The sequence below is a fragment of the Balaenoptera acutorostrata genome, chromosome 10 (assembly GCF_949987535.1).
Source record: "Balaenoptera acutorostrata chromosome 10, mBalAcu1.1, whole genome shotgun sequence".
Lineage (NCBI taxonomy): Eukaryota > Metazoa > Chordata > Mammalia > Artiodactyla > Balaenopteridae > Balaenoptera > Balaenoptera acutorostrata.
In genome coordinates this window covers 4,385,495-4,398,693 of record NC_080073.1, presented here as the reverse complement: position 1 = coordinate 4,398,693, position 13,199 = coordinate 4,385,495, and the positions used below count along the sequence as shown (strand labels likewise).

The window sequence follows — 13,199 nt, the reverse complement described above, 5'->3', positions numbered from 1 at the left end:
GGGAAGTTGGGTGCTCTGCCAAGGAAAGGAGTAACAATGAAACACTTTGCGTTCCCTTGTCAAACCACCGGTGTGGCCTGAGACATACAACAGGTACTCAAAGTTTTAGGCTGAAGAAATATCGTATGGGGAGAGAGAATAATGTTGAGACTGTCCAGAGGTAGGAGATGCCTTCACTGATGTTGTTCGCTCTGCCTAAAATGTGGTTCCCTCTAAGTATTCCTGGCACACTTCTGTCTCTCCAGGAGGGACCAAGGAGCCTGGCACACTGTGGGTGCCCGTTAAATGTTTCAGTACGGAGGCTGTGCCTAGTACTAGATATGGCAACGCTCCCCTCCAACGCATCATCTGACTTTGGGGACTGATTGGTGGACAAGCTCCTCGGCATCTATGCTTTTCTCTTCCCTGTATCCCCTCCCCTCTTTTGCCTGGGTGAGGTAGATCCAAAAAAACTTCTCATCCGGGAGTCAGAAACTCCAATGTCCCTCCTCCGTGACTAGAGCCACACATTGGAAGTAGAAAGTGGTGGAGAGGGCTTCCCTGGTGGCCCAATGGTTAAGAATCCGCCTACCAATGCAGGGGACATAGGTTCGAGCCCTGGTCTGGGAAGATCCCACATGCCGCGGAGCGGCTAGGCCTGTGAGCCACAACTACTGAGCCTGCGCGTCTGGAGCCTGTGCTCTGCAACAGGAGAGGCCGCGACAGTGAGAGGCCCGCGCACTGCGATGAAGAGTGGCCCCCGCTCTCCGCAACTGGAGAAAGCCCTCGCACAGAAATGAAGACCCAACACAGCCCAAAATAAATAAATAAATAAATATAAATAAATAAATTTTTAAAAAAAGTAAGAAATTGGTGGAAAGTGTAGTGACCAGGATCGGCCAGGCTCAGCTCCAGCTGGCTGTTGTCAGGAGGAAATGCAAGACCACATTTTTCCAAGAGATTTTCAAGAGAAGCCATAAATCCATATTTTTCCTGAGTTCTCCTGGTTTTAAAATGTTGGTTAACCAGATTTTTTTTTCAAAAACACTATGGGAATCAAACAAAACCAGTTATGAACTAGTGGTAGCCCATAGGCCATCAGTTTTGGAACTCTGAAAACTGTCTCCCTCCCCCACTGTACGGATGAGGAAATTTGGCCAGAGAGGGGGAGGCATTTTCCAGAGGTGACATAGTCAAGATCAAAGCCCAGGTCCACTTGTCCACTTTCTTCCTTTCTCAGTCTCTCCCTTACTCTCCCTCCCTTCGCCACCTCCCGTCCTGACTGTCTCTGTGTCTTTCGGTCTCTCTGGTGTATGACTGCTCTGTATCTCTCTCTGTATGCATCTCTCAGTCTCTGTCTCTCTCTATCTCCGATTTTCTCCCGTGTGCACCTTTGTAATTGTGTGATTCTCTCAGCAACTCTTTCTCCCCTACACGAGTGTTCTCGAAGACCTTCGAAGCTGGGTGCAGAAACCACCCGGCACCAGCCCCCTATTCTGCCGCTTATGCCTCCTCGCTCCCCCTCCCACCCTCCGCCGCCCCCGCCGTCCCCGCCCCATATTTCCGGCGGAGCTGGCGGGCAGGCGGGCAGGCGGGCAGGCGGGGTACCCACGGGGCCGGCTGCCGTCAGCGTCCCTTCCCGGCGGCCACGACCCCTCCCCGCTGACCTCACCCGCGCCGCCGCCTCGAGCAGATATAAACGGCAGCCCCGCCGAGAAGCTGGCAGCCGGCGTCCCGGGTCCTGCGAGCGTTCCCCGACTCCTGACCCGCCCACTCCAGACCCCAAAACTCCGGATCGGAGCCCAGGATCCCGGACCAGTCCGCGGAGCTCGCGCCGGGCAGGTAACCACCTCCGTCCCTTCTCCCCCGCAGGCCGCGTCTGGAGCCCTGGAAAGGGGGCCCTCCGCCCGCCTTCGGGTGCGCCCCACGGAAAGCGGCGGCTTTCCAGCCCGGAGCGCGCCCAGGAGGGGCGCTGCGCTCGTACCCCCGGCTCTTCCACAGCTCAGGCCGGGGCCCGACGGAGGCACGGCGCGGGCGCAGTGGTGGCGGTCCCTCCCGGGTGGGCACGCACGTCCCGGCCTCTGCAGCGCTCGCGCAGCGCGTCGTGGGAAGGTTCGCATCCTACCCCTGCCGGGGGGCCAGCTGGGCAGGACATCGGCGGGAGATCTTGGGAGTTAGAATTCGAATCCGGACGAATCCGCACGTTAGAAACAGAATTTTCGCGGTGGAATCGAATCTCAGCCTTAGAATCTCACTCTCAGCGCTAAAATAGGATTTTAGCGGTGGAATTAACGTTGAAGTTAGGATTTTAGCGTTAGAATTAGATTCGTAGCCTAGCCATAGAATCTTAGCATTAGAAATAGAGTCCGCGTTGCAGTCAGAACGTTGTAGAAGGAGTGTTGGAATGAGAGCGTTGCGCTGGGAAACTTGGGGAGAATTTTAGCCTGCAACGCTGCAATTAGCATCCTGGCCGTCGGGCCCGCGCTGCAGTCTTGGTGCTTACACTCCTGGAGAGTCAGCCCCAGCTCCGCGCAGCCTTGAGAAGTGGCAGTGGCGATGGGGCTCCCACGGCTTCCAGGCTCGCGCAGACAGAACTGGGCGCGGGCAGGCTCTCCAAGCATCCCTACGGGTGAGGAGGCCCAGGACCCGAGGGAGACCCTCCGGCTGTGCCCGCCCCGCCCTAAGGTGGCAGGTGGTCCTGCTCCGGAAGGGTGTTTGAACGGTTGGTTCCCCCTGGCCTCGGGGTTCCGCTAGGACGGGAAAACGGGCGATAGAATGGGCTGGGAGGGGAGCGCGGCGCACCTATGCTCTCTCCCTGTCCTCCCTACCCCAGGCGCCACGATGTCCGGCCCTTGGTTTCTGCTTGCCATGGTTTTGACCCTGACCCTGAGCGGTGTCCGCGCACAGCCGGAGGTGGCCCAGCAGGAGGCGGCTATAGCCGCCGAGCAACTGGGCCTGGACGACCTGCTGCGGCAGGCGGAGCCCCTCCTCCTCCTCCGGGAAGACCTCCAGCGACTCCGAGAGGACCAGGAAGATAGCGAATCAGGTGAGGGGCAAGATTGTGTGGGGCTGCGTGTTGAGAGCAGGACGCCCAAGAGGTTTAGGGGAAACTCGGCCGCAAAGGGGAGGGAGCGACTTGGTCATTCAGCCTCTTGCCTTTCAGAAGCTCAGAAACTCCCACTGGCCACACCCTCGGCAGGTGGTGAGTTGACCCTTTCCTGGGACTAGACTCCTTTTCCATCGCAGTTTCGGGAATATTTCAGAGGGCAGACCTTCAGTGGAAAAGATTCTGTGCCAGGGAGAGAGAGTCTTTTTGTATGTGACAGTGTTAATTACTACCTACTATGCCTGGCACTGTTCTAAGCACTTCAAACACCTTATCACACGATAGGATCTTCCTAAGCATCAGATAGGTACTGTTATTACCCTCGCACACCCCATTTTACACAGAAGAAAACTGAGGCTCAAAGAAGTTAAGTGAGTGGCTTACGGTCACACAGCTAGGGAGTGGCAGAGCTGAGACTGGAACCAGAGGCCATGCCCTTGACCATCTGTGTGAGTGTCTATGTGTCTGTGAGACCTGAGAGGCAGGTGCAAGGCCATGAATCTGGGTGAGTGCTGTGGGGATCTGCCTGGACTGGGAGGAAGGCTGAAGTGGGCACCTAGGGGTCAGGGGGTCCCTCACTGGCCTCTTTCCTTCCCCAGAGTCCCAGATCTTTCAACCCCATTGGCTCTCCAAGCGTCAGCATCCAGGCAAAAGGGAGGAGGAGTTAGAAGAGGGAGTTGAAGAGGAAGAGGAAGAAGGAGGGGCCGTGGGACCCCACAAGCGGCAGCACCCTGGCCGGCGCTCCTCCTGGCTTGGGTACACTTTCACCAAGAGGCAGCACCCAGGCAGACGGCTGGTGGATCCCCAGGCCCAAAGCAGCTGGGAAGAGGAGGAGGAGGAGGGAGAGCTGATGCCTGAGAAACGCCAGCATCCGGGAAAGAGGGCCCTGGGAAGCCCATGTGGGCCCCGGGGATCCTGTGGTCAAGCCAGCCTTCTGCTGGGCCTCCTGGATGACCTGAGCAGGGGCCAGGGGGCTGAAGAGAAGCGGCAGCACCCTGGGCGGCGATCAGCCTAGGCCAGGGAACCCCTGGAGGAGTGAGCCCCGTTTCCTGTAAAATCAATTTGGGGTCTAAGAATGTCTTGAGCCCTGTATGCCCTACCCCTTTGTGACCCCCTTTTTCCCTCCTCCTTAGATGCCTGACCATACACCTGAGCCCGTGGTATACATACACATCAAACCCCTGGCCTCACCCGCCTACTTCAGGGATGTGAGAAAGCCAACCTATGAGTTAAAACCCCATATTACCCCACTTTGCGCCACTGGCAAGGGGGCAGATCCCAGAGTCCCTCTCCCCCCACACCCCTGCAGGCCTGCTCCCCTCCCTAGCCCTGGCTAAGATGACCCTGCTGTGTCTTCTAAGGGATCCCCGGAGTGGGGCAGGGTGCCTCTGGTGTGAACAGGCAGTGAGGGTGGGTGGGATTGAAGCCATGATGTCCAAATCCAGCTTGCATCCCTTGCCCATGGGTCAGGGTTTGCCATGTGTAAACTTCACCCCCAGTAGCCGGGTCTCCTCCTCTTCTTGGGCATCCTTTTGTGGGTGGGAAGAGCCCTGACCCACAGCTGTGTTCTGCTTGGGGGAAGCATTGTAGGTGCTGCTGTGCTGTGTGGTTGCTGTGGGAATAAACATGTGCAGGAATTTGTAAACATCACCTTGGAAGTCGCGGCTTGTATGTAACCCTCTAGGCACCTTTCCCCTATCAATGATAATAAAACCTGCACCTGGATAATCTCGGTTTGTCGCAGTTCTGTCTCAGCTGGTGTGGGATTTCTCTTTTCAGCATTGAGAGGGGACAGGCTGAGAGCTCCCCAGCTCTGCTGAGAAGGGAATCAGGGACCTTGGAGGGGTGAAAGGTCCTCTTCACTGTCCCCATCTCAGAACAAGCCTGGGAGGTGGACTGGAGCTCTGGAGCCCATTTGACACCAGGGGAGACTGAGGCCTGGAGGTGAGGAAGGGCTTGCCGGAGGACGCACAGCTAGCTGAGGTGGAGCCATGGGCGTGAGAGGCAGCTCAGGACCCTGCCTTGAGTTTGCCTGATTGTTAGAGGGCTGGTCTGGCTCAGGTTTGTAATCGTCATTGTTCTGTGGCAGGAACCAACAGCCTGTGTTATCTGGCAGGCACAATGAGGACAAAGGAACAGGCTGTGGTTGGCAACTCAAACCAGGGACCTTCGGGGGCCAGGCAGGGAGGCAAGCTGGGTGTAGGACAAGAGGGAGTGGTGGAGACTTGGGCTAACATGAAGAGGCCATCTGAAGACACTTGAATCCAGAATCTTTGACATCCGGTGAATCAAATAATAATAATAATAATAATAGTAACATATAGCCAACACTTATTATGTGTCAGGCAGTTCTTATGCACTTTACATATATTAATTCTTCTACTCCTCACAATAATCCTAGGCATTACTATGATTATGCCAAATTTCCTAACAAGGAAACCAAGGTACGGAAAGGTTAAGCGACTTGTCTGAGGCTGAGTTTGGCTCACTCGTTTCCACTTCGCTACCTCTGACCCAAACTCTGAAATTGCCTCAGGCCTTAGACTCTGCATTGGACACCCTCTTTTTGGTGGGCAGATGGGCTATTTGGCTTTTCTGCAAATAGCTTTTGGTCACCTTCTTGCGGAGGGAGAGGAGGGGCTGGAAGAGAGTCTGAGACTCTGCTCCTCTCCTCAGGGAACCGCAGTTCAGGTGAGGTGGGGTTAGAGGGAGACTCGGGGCTTATAAAATACACTCACACCCACCATCTCCATTAATATTCTCAGAAGCCTGCTGAAAAATTGAGCATTTGATGGACATTTCTATTTTCTGATGAGGGACCCGGCACAGAGGTTAGGTGCCCCGAGGTGCCTGAAGGTAGAGCTGGCCTTTCCTCTAGGCCCTCTGGCTTTCTTCACTGGCACCATCAAGGCAATCAGGGCCCTAGCAGGAAACCCTCTGCTCACAGACTCCCCCTGAAGGCAGACGCCCTAATACAGGTAACATGGGCCACTTACAGAGCACTTCCTGAATGCTCAGTGCTTACAGACACTTTCTCATCCAATCCCATGGCCACCCCAAAAGGCTGGCTGTCATGTCCTTTAGAAGGTGAGTTGCAGTTGAGTGTGGAGGAGTGAAGTACTTGCCCAAGAATACACCCTACCCTCTCCTGCTTCCAAACTTGCTTGGTGTGGCTGCTGTTGTTACCTCCTCAGATATGGGACCATTTGAAGAGTGAGAAGCCCACTCCCCCAGCCATTTAACATTTCCTCTCTGCCCCTGGGAGTGATCAGACCAGTGCAGCATGATGGAAAGGGTCTGGGCATTGGCTTCAGTCCTAGACAAATGATTAAACCAATTTGAGCCTCAGTCTTCCCATCTGTAAAATGGGCACAGTAATCCCCACACCTTTCTCGGAGTTGTTCTAAGGAGTAAATGAGATGGAGCAGTAGGTATCCAGCTCCAAGCATAGTGCCTAGCACCAAGTAAACCCTTATAAATGACATCTTTAGCTCTAGTGCTCCAAGACCAGAAGAGACTCAAAACTGAGTCTTGCAGACACACTTGTTCCTTCCTTCATTCATTCTCCAATCACATACACAAAAAAGAAAAAAAGTAAAAACCCAGACATGGGGGCTTTATTGCGAGTTCTTGTCAGGCACTGGGGCTTTATCCTTAAGAAAGTCTGCATGCTGCTCCCCAAATACCTCTGTCCTTCCCCCTCTCACACACATGCCTTTTGCTTGGCCTAGGATGCTGTGGCAGAGATGCTGCATGTGCTTCCCTACATTTCCCAGGCTCCCTTGCAGTTGGCATGGAGTCATATGACTAGGCCTGGCCAATGGGCTGTGAGCTGGAGTGTCAGTCTGGGGCTGTGGCAGTTAGAGCCCCTTAACCCTTTTCTTCCTGCCAAGGAAGCCTGGGAGGCTACTGGTTGAGACAGCAGAGCATGGGAGGGAGGGATTCTGAGCCCTGGCGTCACCAGATGGAAGTTAGATCAGGCTTCTCACATGGAAGAAATAAACTTGTGTTGTATTAAGTCACTGAGATGTCAGGGTTTCTTTGTTACCACAGCAAAACTTAGCCAATTCTGACTAACACAGCTGCCTCCCACCTTGTTCTCTCTTCACTGAAATCCTTCCCATCTTTCCCTTCTCATATGTGTCTGCTTTTATCAAAGCTGCCTAAATAAGGGCCTGGCATGAAGTCGGTGCTCAATATATATTTGTTGAATGGATGTTGAAAGCTTCAGGTCACTTCCATTTTAGTTTCCTAGACTGACTCCCAGCCCTTAAGGGGCTCCCCATCCAGTGGGGAGACAGACAACCACTTCGTAGTTAGCAAAGTATGCAAGGTAGACACAGATGGCAGAACAAATAGGTCTGGCTGGGCAAAGCAGGCTTCCTGGAGGAGGAAGCATCCAAACTGAGTCAAAGGATAAATAAGAGATACGATATTTCAGGCAGAAGGAAAGAGCATGAACAAAGGCTCAGTGGGAAGAAATCAGTGTTCTTAGAGTTGTTAACACTGGAAATCTGCGGTGTTTTGGCCCATCCCTTTCCTCCTTCACCCTATCTTCTAGCCCTGATTGCCAACCCTTAGAAGTGTGAGAAAGCAGTGCAGTTTGGGGTGGAATCAGGGAAGCCTTCCAGGGGGAAGGGACACTTGAGGTGAGCTCTGAAGGATGAAAGAAAAAGGAAAATTTTCCTAAGCACTTACTCTGGGGCCAGACATCGGGAAAGACACTTTAATCCCACTGCCCAGCACATAGTAGGTAATTTGTAAATATCTGTTGAATGAATTAATCACTCATCATAGTCAACTCCAGTTCAGAGAAAAGGAAACGAAGAGAGAAGTAAGGTGACTTTTCTCAGCTCATGAGTCTGAAACTTGGGGGTTGTCTCTATGCCTCCCCTCCCCTAGCATCCAATTTTTACCGTGTCCTATAAATTTTACCTCCTAGATATATCTCAAGCCCACCCATTTTCTCCCAGTTCCTCTGCCACCACCCGGATCCTGGCCACCATCATTTGCTGGCCTCTGGCTTCCACTCCTGTCCCCCAAGCCCATTTTCCACACAGCAGCCAGAGGGAAGCGGGTCTGACCATGGCAACCACCCTGCTTAAGACCTGTCAGCAGCTTCCATCTCACCTAGAATAAAATCCAAACTCCTTACCATGGCCTGCCCATTCTGTTTCCTGAACACACCTCAGGGCCTTTGTCCGTGTTGTTCCCTCTGTCTGGAGCCTCCTTTTCTCCTACTCCTCACATACCCCGGGTCACCTCCTAGGGTGCTTCCGGAACTGTGGAGGTTGGAAAGCAAAAACTGCATTTCCAAGACTCCCTTGCAGCTAGAGTTTTGGAAGCACAGTGAGCTCTTGTGTGAGATTGGGAAGGCCACTTTGACGATTCCTGCTGGAAAGCAAGGTGATAATGATTTGTTTCTGCAGCAGCTTCCTGCCATCCAAACTCCAGCTCTTACGTATCTAGAGACAGTTGTTGATAGTGGCTTTCTGGCCAGCTTCATAGCTATGGTAGTATGTTCTTTTCTCTTTTAAACAACTTTATTGGGGGTATATTTTACATATCATAAGATTTATTCATTGCAGGAATACAATTCAATGATTTTTAGTAAATTTACCTAGTGGTACAACCATCAGCATAAATCAGTTTTAGAACATTTTCAGACTCCCAATAAAATCCCTGTGTCCATTTACAATTAATCTCTCTCCCCACTCTCAGCCCCAGGCAACTACTAATATACCTTCTCTCTCAAATATCAATTTGCCTTTTCTGGGTATTTTATACTAATAGAATCTATAATACATGGTCTCTTATGCCTGGCTTTTGCCAATTGGTGTAATGTTTTTGAAGTTCATCCATGATGTAACATGTTTTGTTACTTTGTTCTTTTTGATTGCTGAATAGTATTCTAAGTAGTGGGTTCTTTTTTTAAAAAATATTTATTTATTTATTTATTTGGCTGTGTCAGGTCTTAGTTGTGGCATGTGGGGATCTTTGTTGCGGCACACTGGCTCTCTAGTTGCGGCTCATGGGCTTAGTTGCCCCACAGCATGTGGGATCCCCGACAAGGGATCGAACCTGCATCCCCTTGGAAGGTGGATTCTTAACCATTGGACCACGACGGAAGTCCCCAGGTAGTAGTTTCTTAACTTGATGATTCCGATGGCAGCCTCCTCATTTCCCAGTTTCCTGATTAGAAAACTGGGAAACAGCTTCCCTGGCAGGGCACTTCTGTGGTATTTTTCTGCAGGACTGCTCCCCAAGCTCTGACAATTTCATAAGCACTTTATTCCAAGAGTGATATTCAAGATATTCAACAACTGGTACAAGACAGGCATCAGCCAATCAGGACGCACGTCCAATCAGAATGGACGGATTCTGACAAACCTGTGAGGCCACAGCAGCTCAACTAGCTGAACGCCAGCCCTGTTATGTTAAATTAACTTTTCCACTTAACATCCCTAGAGCGATATCTATTTGCTCTGCTGACTCCTGATGATTCACACTAGGTAACTCCTCCTCCTCCTCAGCTGTCATTTCAGACAGCACTTTGTTGGGATGTGGCACTGCGTCTCGCTCCTTCCTTGCAGCCGTCACAGTTTGTAATTATGTCTGTCTTAGGCTGGTTCCCCCCGTACCAGAGCCCAAGACGAGGACTTGAGTGCGAGTGGTTTACTTGGAGGGTGATCCCAGGAAGCAATGGTCTCGGAGTGGGGGACGGATTCGGGAAAGGGAAGGAAGTGAATGTAGATGCATTAGTGAGCAGGGTTTCCTTGAGAAACTGTAGAAGAGGCCTCAGTCTCCCACTTGACAGGGTGAGGAAGCTGGAGATTTTCTTCTGATTCCCATTGATCAGGGGTTGAGGGCTGCCCCTGGGGATGTTAACTCCCTGGCACTTCCAGCTTGCCCCAAGCACTGACCACTAGAGGCCCTCAGGTGAAGAATCTTAGGATGCTATTGTGTGTACCGCAAAGGTGAGCGCTGAGGGGACGGAGTGAGGGACCAGCAGCGTCTGCCAGTCTTCTTGGGCAATTTTTTCATAAATGCCTCCTCCTTCACCAAACTCTGCGCTCCATGAAGCAGGGACCACTCCTGTACCCCCAGCATCGAGGACAGTGTCGGCACAGGGCACGTGCTCAGCAAACATTTGTCAAATGTGTGAATGAAGGTGGAGATGGGATTTGAGATCAGGCCTGCCTAAGCGGGAGCTGGAGGGGCAAACCCAAATGCTGCAGGGTGCTACGCAGTCACTACAAACCTGTGAGCCTGGCCCCAAGGATGGCCCCGGAGCTGAGAGCTTATGTTGTGACCCAGTGTAACATCTGCCCAATTACTCTGCCTTTTAAAATGCCTTAGAGGACATCTAACAGCCCTCTGCAGGTGCCGGTTTTTACCTCTGCACTGTGCCACCAAGAACCTCCTTTGTGCAGGGACTTTCCACTCACGATTTACACCCCTACTTTATGGGTGAGAGATGCCTGGTTTGGAGAGGTGAAGCAACTCGCCCACGGCCACACATCTCACGTGGGTGGTACCACCAGGCTCACCCCAGTTCTGTAGACTCCAAGGCCAGTGGTCTTTCCTCTATCCCTGCCGTTCCTCGCTCAGGCAGCTTTAAAAGCCGGGGAACATTCTTTCAAGGAGCTGCCTCTCACAAATTCAGTGAAGCCTCCTGTCCTGCTTTGCTGTGAACCATCCCGATGTCACGACTTCCTCTGATATGTTCTTTGATTAATTCTCTCTGCGAACCTTATTTTGATTAATTAGATGCAATCAGAGGACTGGTTTGCCGAGAGACTCAGTTCCTGCTCAGGCCTCTTGGGTGGTGGAACATGTGGGGCTTCTTACCTGAAGGATGTTGGCAATTAGAGCCCATTTCAATCGCCCGGGTATGAGCTAACTGCCTTGGAGAACATCAATTAGCTCAGTGGCTAAACTGTGCTGAGAGTTATGGGTTACCAAGGGGACCTGTGGTCAATGCCAGGATTTAAGTGGCTCTAGTCTTTGGGGATCATCTTTCCTGAATCGCGGCCACGTTCTGGGCCTGGTGATTATCGGCAGGCTGATTAGACCCTGTCCATTGTGGAGAGTGACTTCCTAATCGCCAGCTGCCAAGGGGGAGAGCTTCCCTGCACCGACGCAGGTACACCCTGTTTGACGTGCCACAGGCTGACAGGCCTGTGTCGGGGGTGGTGGCCGCTTTAGGCCTATGTCCAGAGAGGTGGCACAGGGCACATGTCAGGCTCAGTCCGGTCCCCACTGGGAGGAGTGTGGCATCTCAGGGCAACCCTGGAGGACATGGAACCCCAGGCCATCCTTGGGAGGTTGAACATCATCTCTGAGGAGATGCCCAACCTAGGAAGAAAAGGGAGCCCCTGCTAGTGCCAGACTCTGAACTAATAATCGTAACAGTCAGTGTTTATTGAGCACTTACTATGTGTCAGGCACTGCTCTAACCACTCCACAGGAAGCAGGGCATTCAACCCTCTCAAGGAGAAAACAGAGGCACAGAGAGACTAGGCCACTTGCCCCACATCTGAGATTTACACCCAGCCAGTCTGCTTCCAAGTTGAACAGCTATGGATGGAATGCGGACTCTCCTGCGACAATGCTCTGATGACCCTTCAGGTCCTAAAACCCCTTCAGGGGAACCACGAGGTTTTCACTTTCCTAACTACATATCTGTGTGAGGCTTTCATATGCTTCAACCAAAATTTAATCTGTTGAATAAATGCACAAGCAGATAAGAGAATCCAGTTGTCTTCTATTAAGTCAGACAATTAAAAAATTTGTAAAAATGTAAACCAATGCCACTTTTCTCACAAAACTATATTTTCCATGAAAACATTTTAGTTACGTTAACACATCATGGATTTACCAGTTATTTATTTATTTATTTTTTTTATAGCTACTTTATTTATTTATTTATTTATTTATTTATTTATGGCTGTGTTGGGTCTTCGGTTCGTGCGAGGGCTTTCTCCAGTTGCGGCAAGTGGGGGCCACTCTTCATCGCGGTGCGGGGACCGCTCTTCATCGCGGTGCGCGGGCCTTTCACTATCGCGGCCCCTCCCGTTGCGGGGCACAGGCTCCAGACGCGCAGGCTCAGTAGTTGTGGCTCACGGGCCCAGCTGCTCCGTGGCATGTGGGATCTTCCCAGACCAGGGCTCGAACCCGTGTCCCCTGCATTAGCAGGCAGATTCTCAACCACTGCACCACCAGGGAAGCCCTACCAGTTATTTTTAAACAAACAAATGTTAAAAAATTCTCATTTTAATTTCTAATATGGGAAATATCAATAGATATAATCAAAAGTTCTTTGGGGGGGTGTCAATAATTTTTAAGTGCATGAAGGGGTGCTGAGAGCAATGAGATTGAGACACACGGATACACACATACTATCTTAAGAAGAGCTGGACTTAGCACTCCTGTGTGTTAGACACTGTTCTAAGGGCTTTATGTATTTTGACCTACTTAGTCTTCACACCTGGGAGGTAACTATTACAATTATCCACACGGGGAAACTGAGGCACAGAGCGGTTAAATCTCTTGCCCCAAGGCCACAACCAAGACAGGGCAGAGCCCAGCTGCCAACCTAGGTCTCCAGGCTCCAAGTCTGAGCTCTTGGCCATGGCTGAGAACCCTACCTCTGGGTAGCATTGCTCACCCTGGCAGGGGGCGTCAGCATGGAGCTCAGGGCTTACTGCTTTTAAAGGCATCATCCTAAGTTCCCCATGATAAGGACATTTCTGCACAAAGAGATACAGCACTTTGCCTGGATCACACAGCCAAGGGGGCAGGGGGTGCTCCTGACTCCCCAGTTCTGAGCCAGCCCCAGGCCCCACCTCCTCACTGCCCCAACAGTGACCGGCTCAGGGATGGGCCACACCAGGCCGATGAGAGCCGGCTTCAGGGCTTCTGTGGGAACTTTGGTCCAGAGGCACTCTTTCCCCTCACAGGTTGCTAAACTGGTAGGGTGTTAGCCTGGAGGTGCAGGAGGCCACCTGGCCAGGGCAAAGCAAGAAACTGGCTGAGAATCTTCACCACTCAGAAGACAGTCAAGCACTGGAGAGACAGACAGATGTCTGGTGACTTTGAGACCCGGATCCAG

The 13,199-nt window shown here is 52.0% G+C and overlaps 1 protein-coding gene across 2 annotated transcripts; it reads left to right on the top strand.

Annotated features, from left to right (window-relative positions):
* The first annotated feature begins 1,719 nt into the window (after positions 1–1,719).
* On the top strand, positions 1,720–4,793 carry TRH (thyrotropin releasing hormone). Of its 2 annotated transcripts, XM_057555296.1 has the most exons (4): positions 1,720–1,821; positions 2,813–3,025; positions 3,143–3,181; positions 3,685–4,793. In XM_057555296.1, exons 2-4 carry the CDS (start codon positions 2,821–2,823, stop codon positions 4,098–4,100), a joined length of 660 nt encoding a protein of 219 aa, XP_057411279.1. In that variant the 5' UTR covers positions 1,720–1,821; positions 2,813–2,820; the 3' UTR covers positions 4,101–4,793. The 2 variants fall into 2 exon arrangements, with proteins under 2 accessions (XP_057411279.1, XP_007192678.2); XM_007192616.3 differs by lacking the exon at positions 3,143–3,181.
* The last annotated feature ends 8,406 nt before the right edge of the window (positions 4,794–13,199 follow it).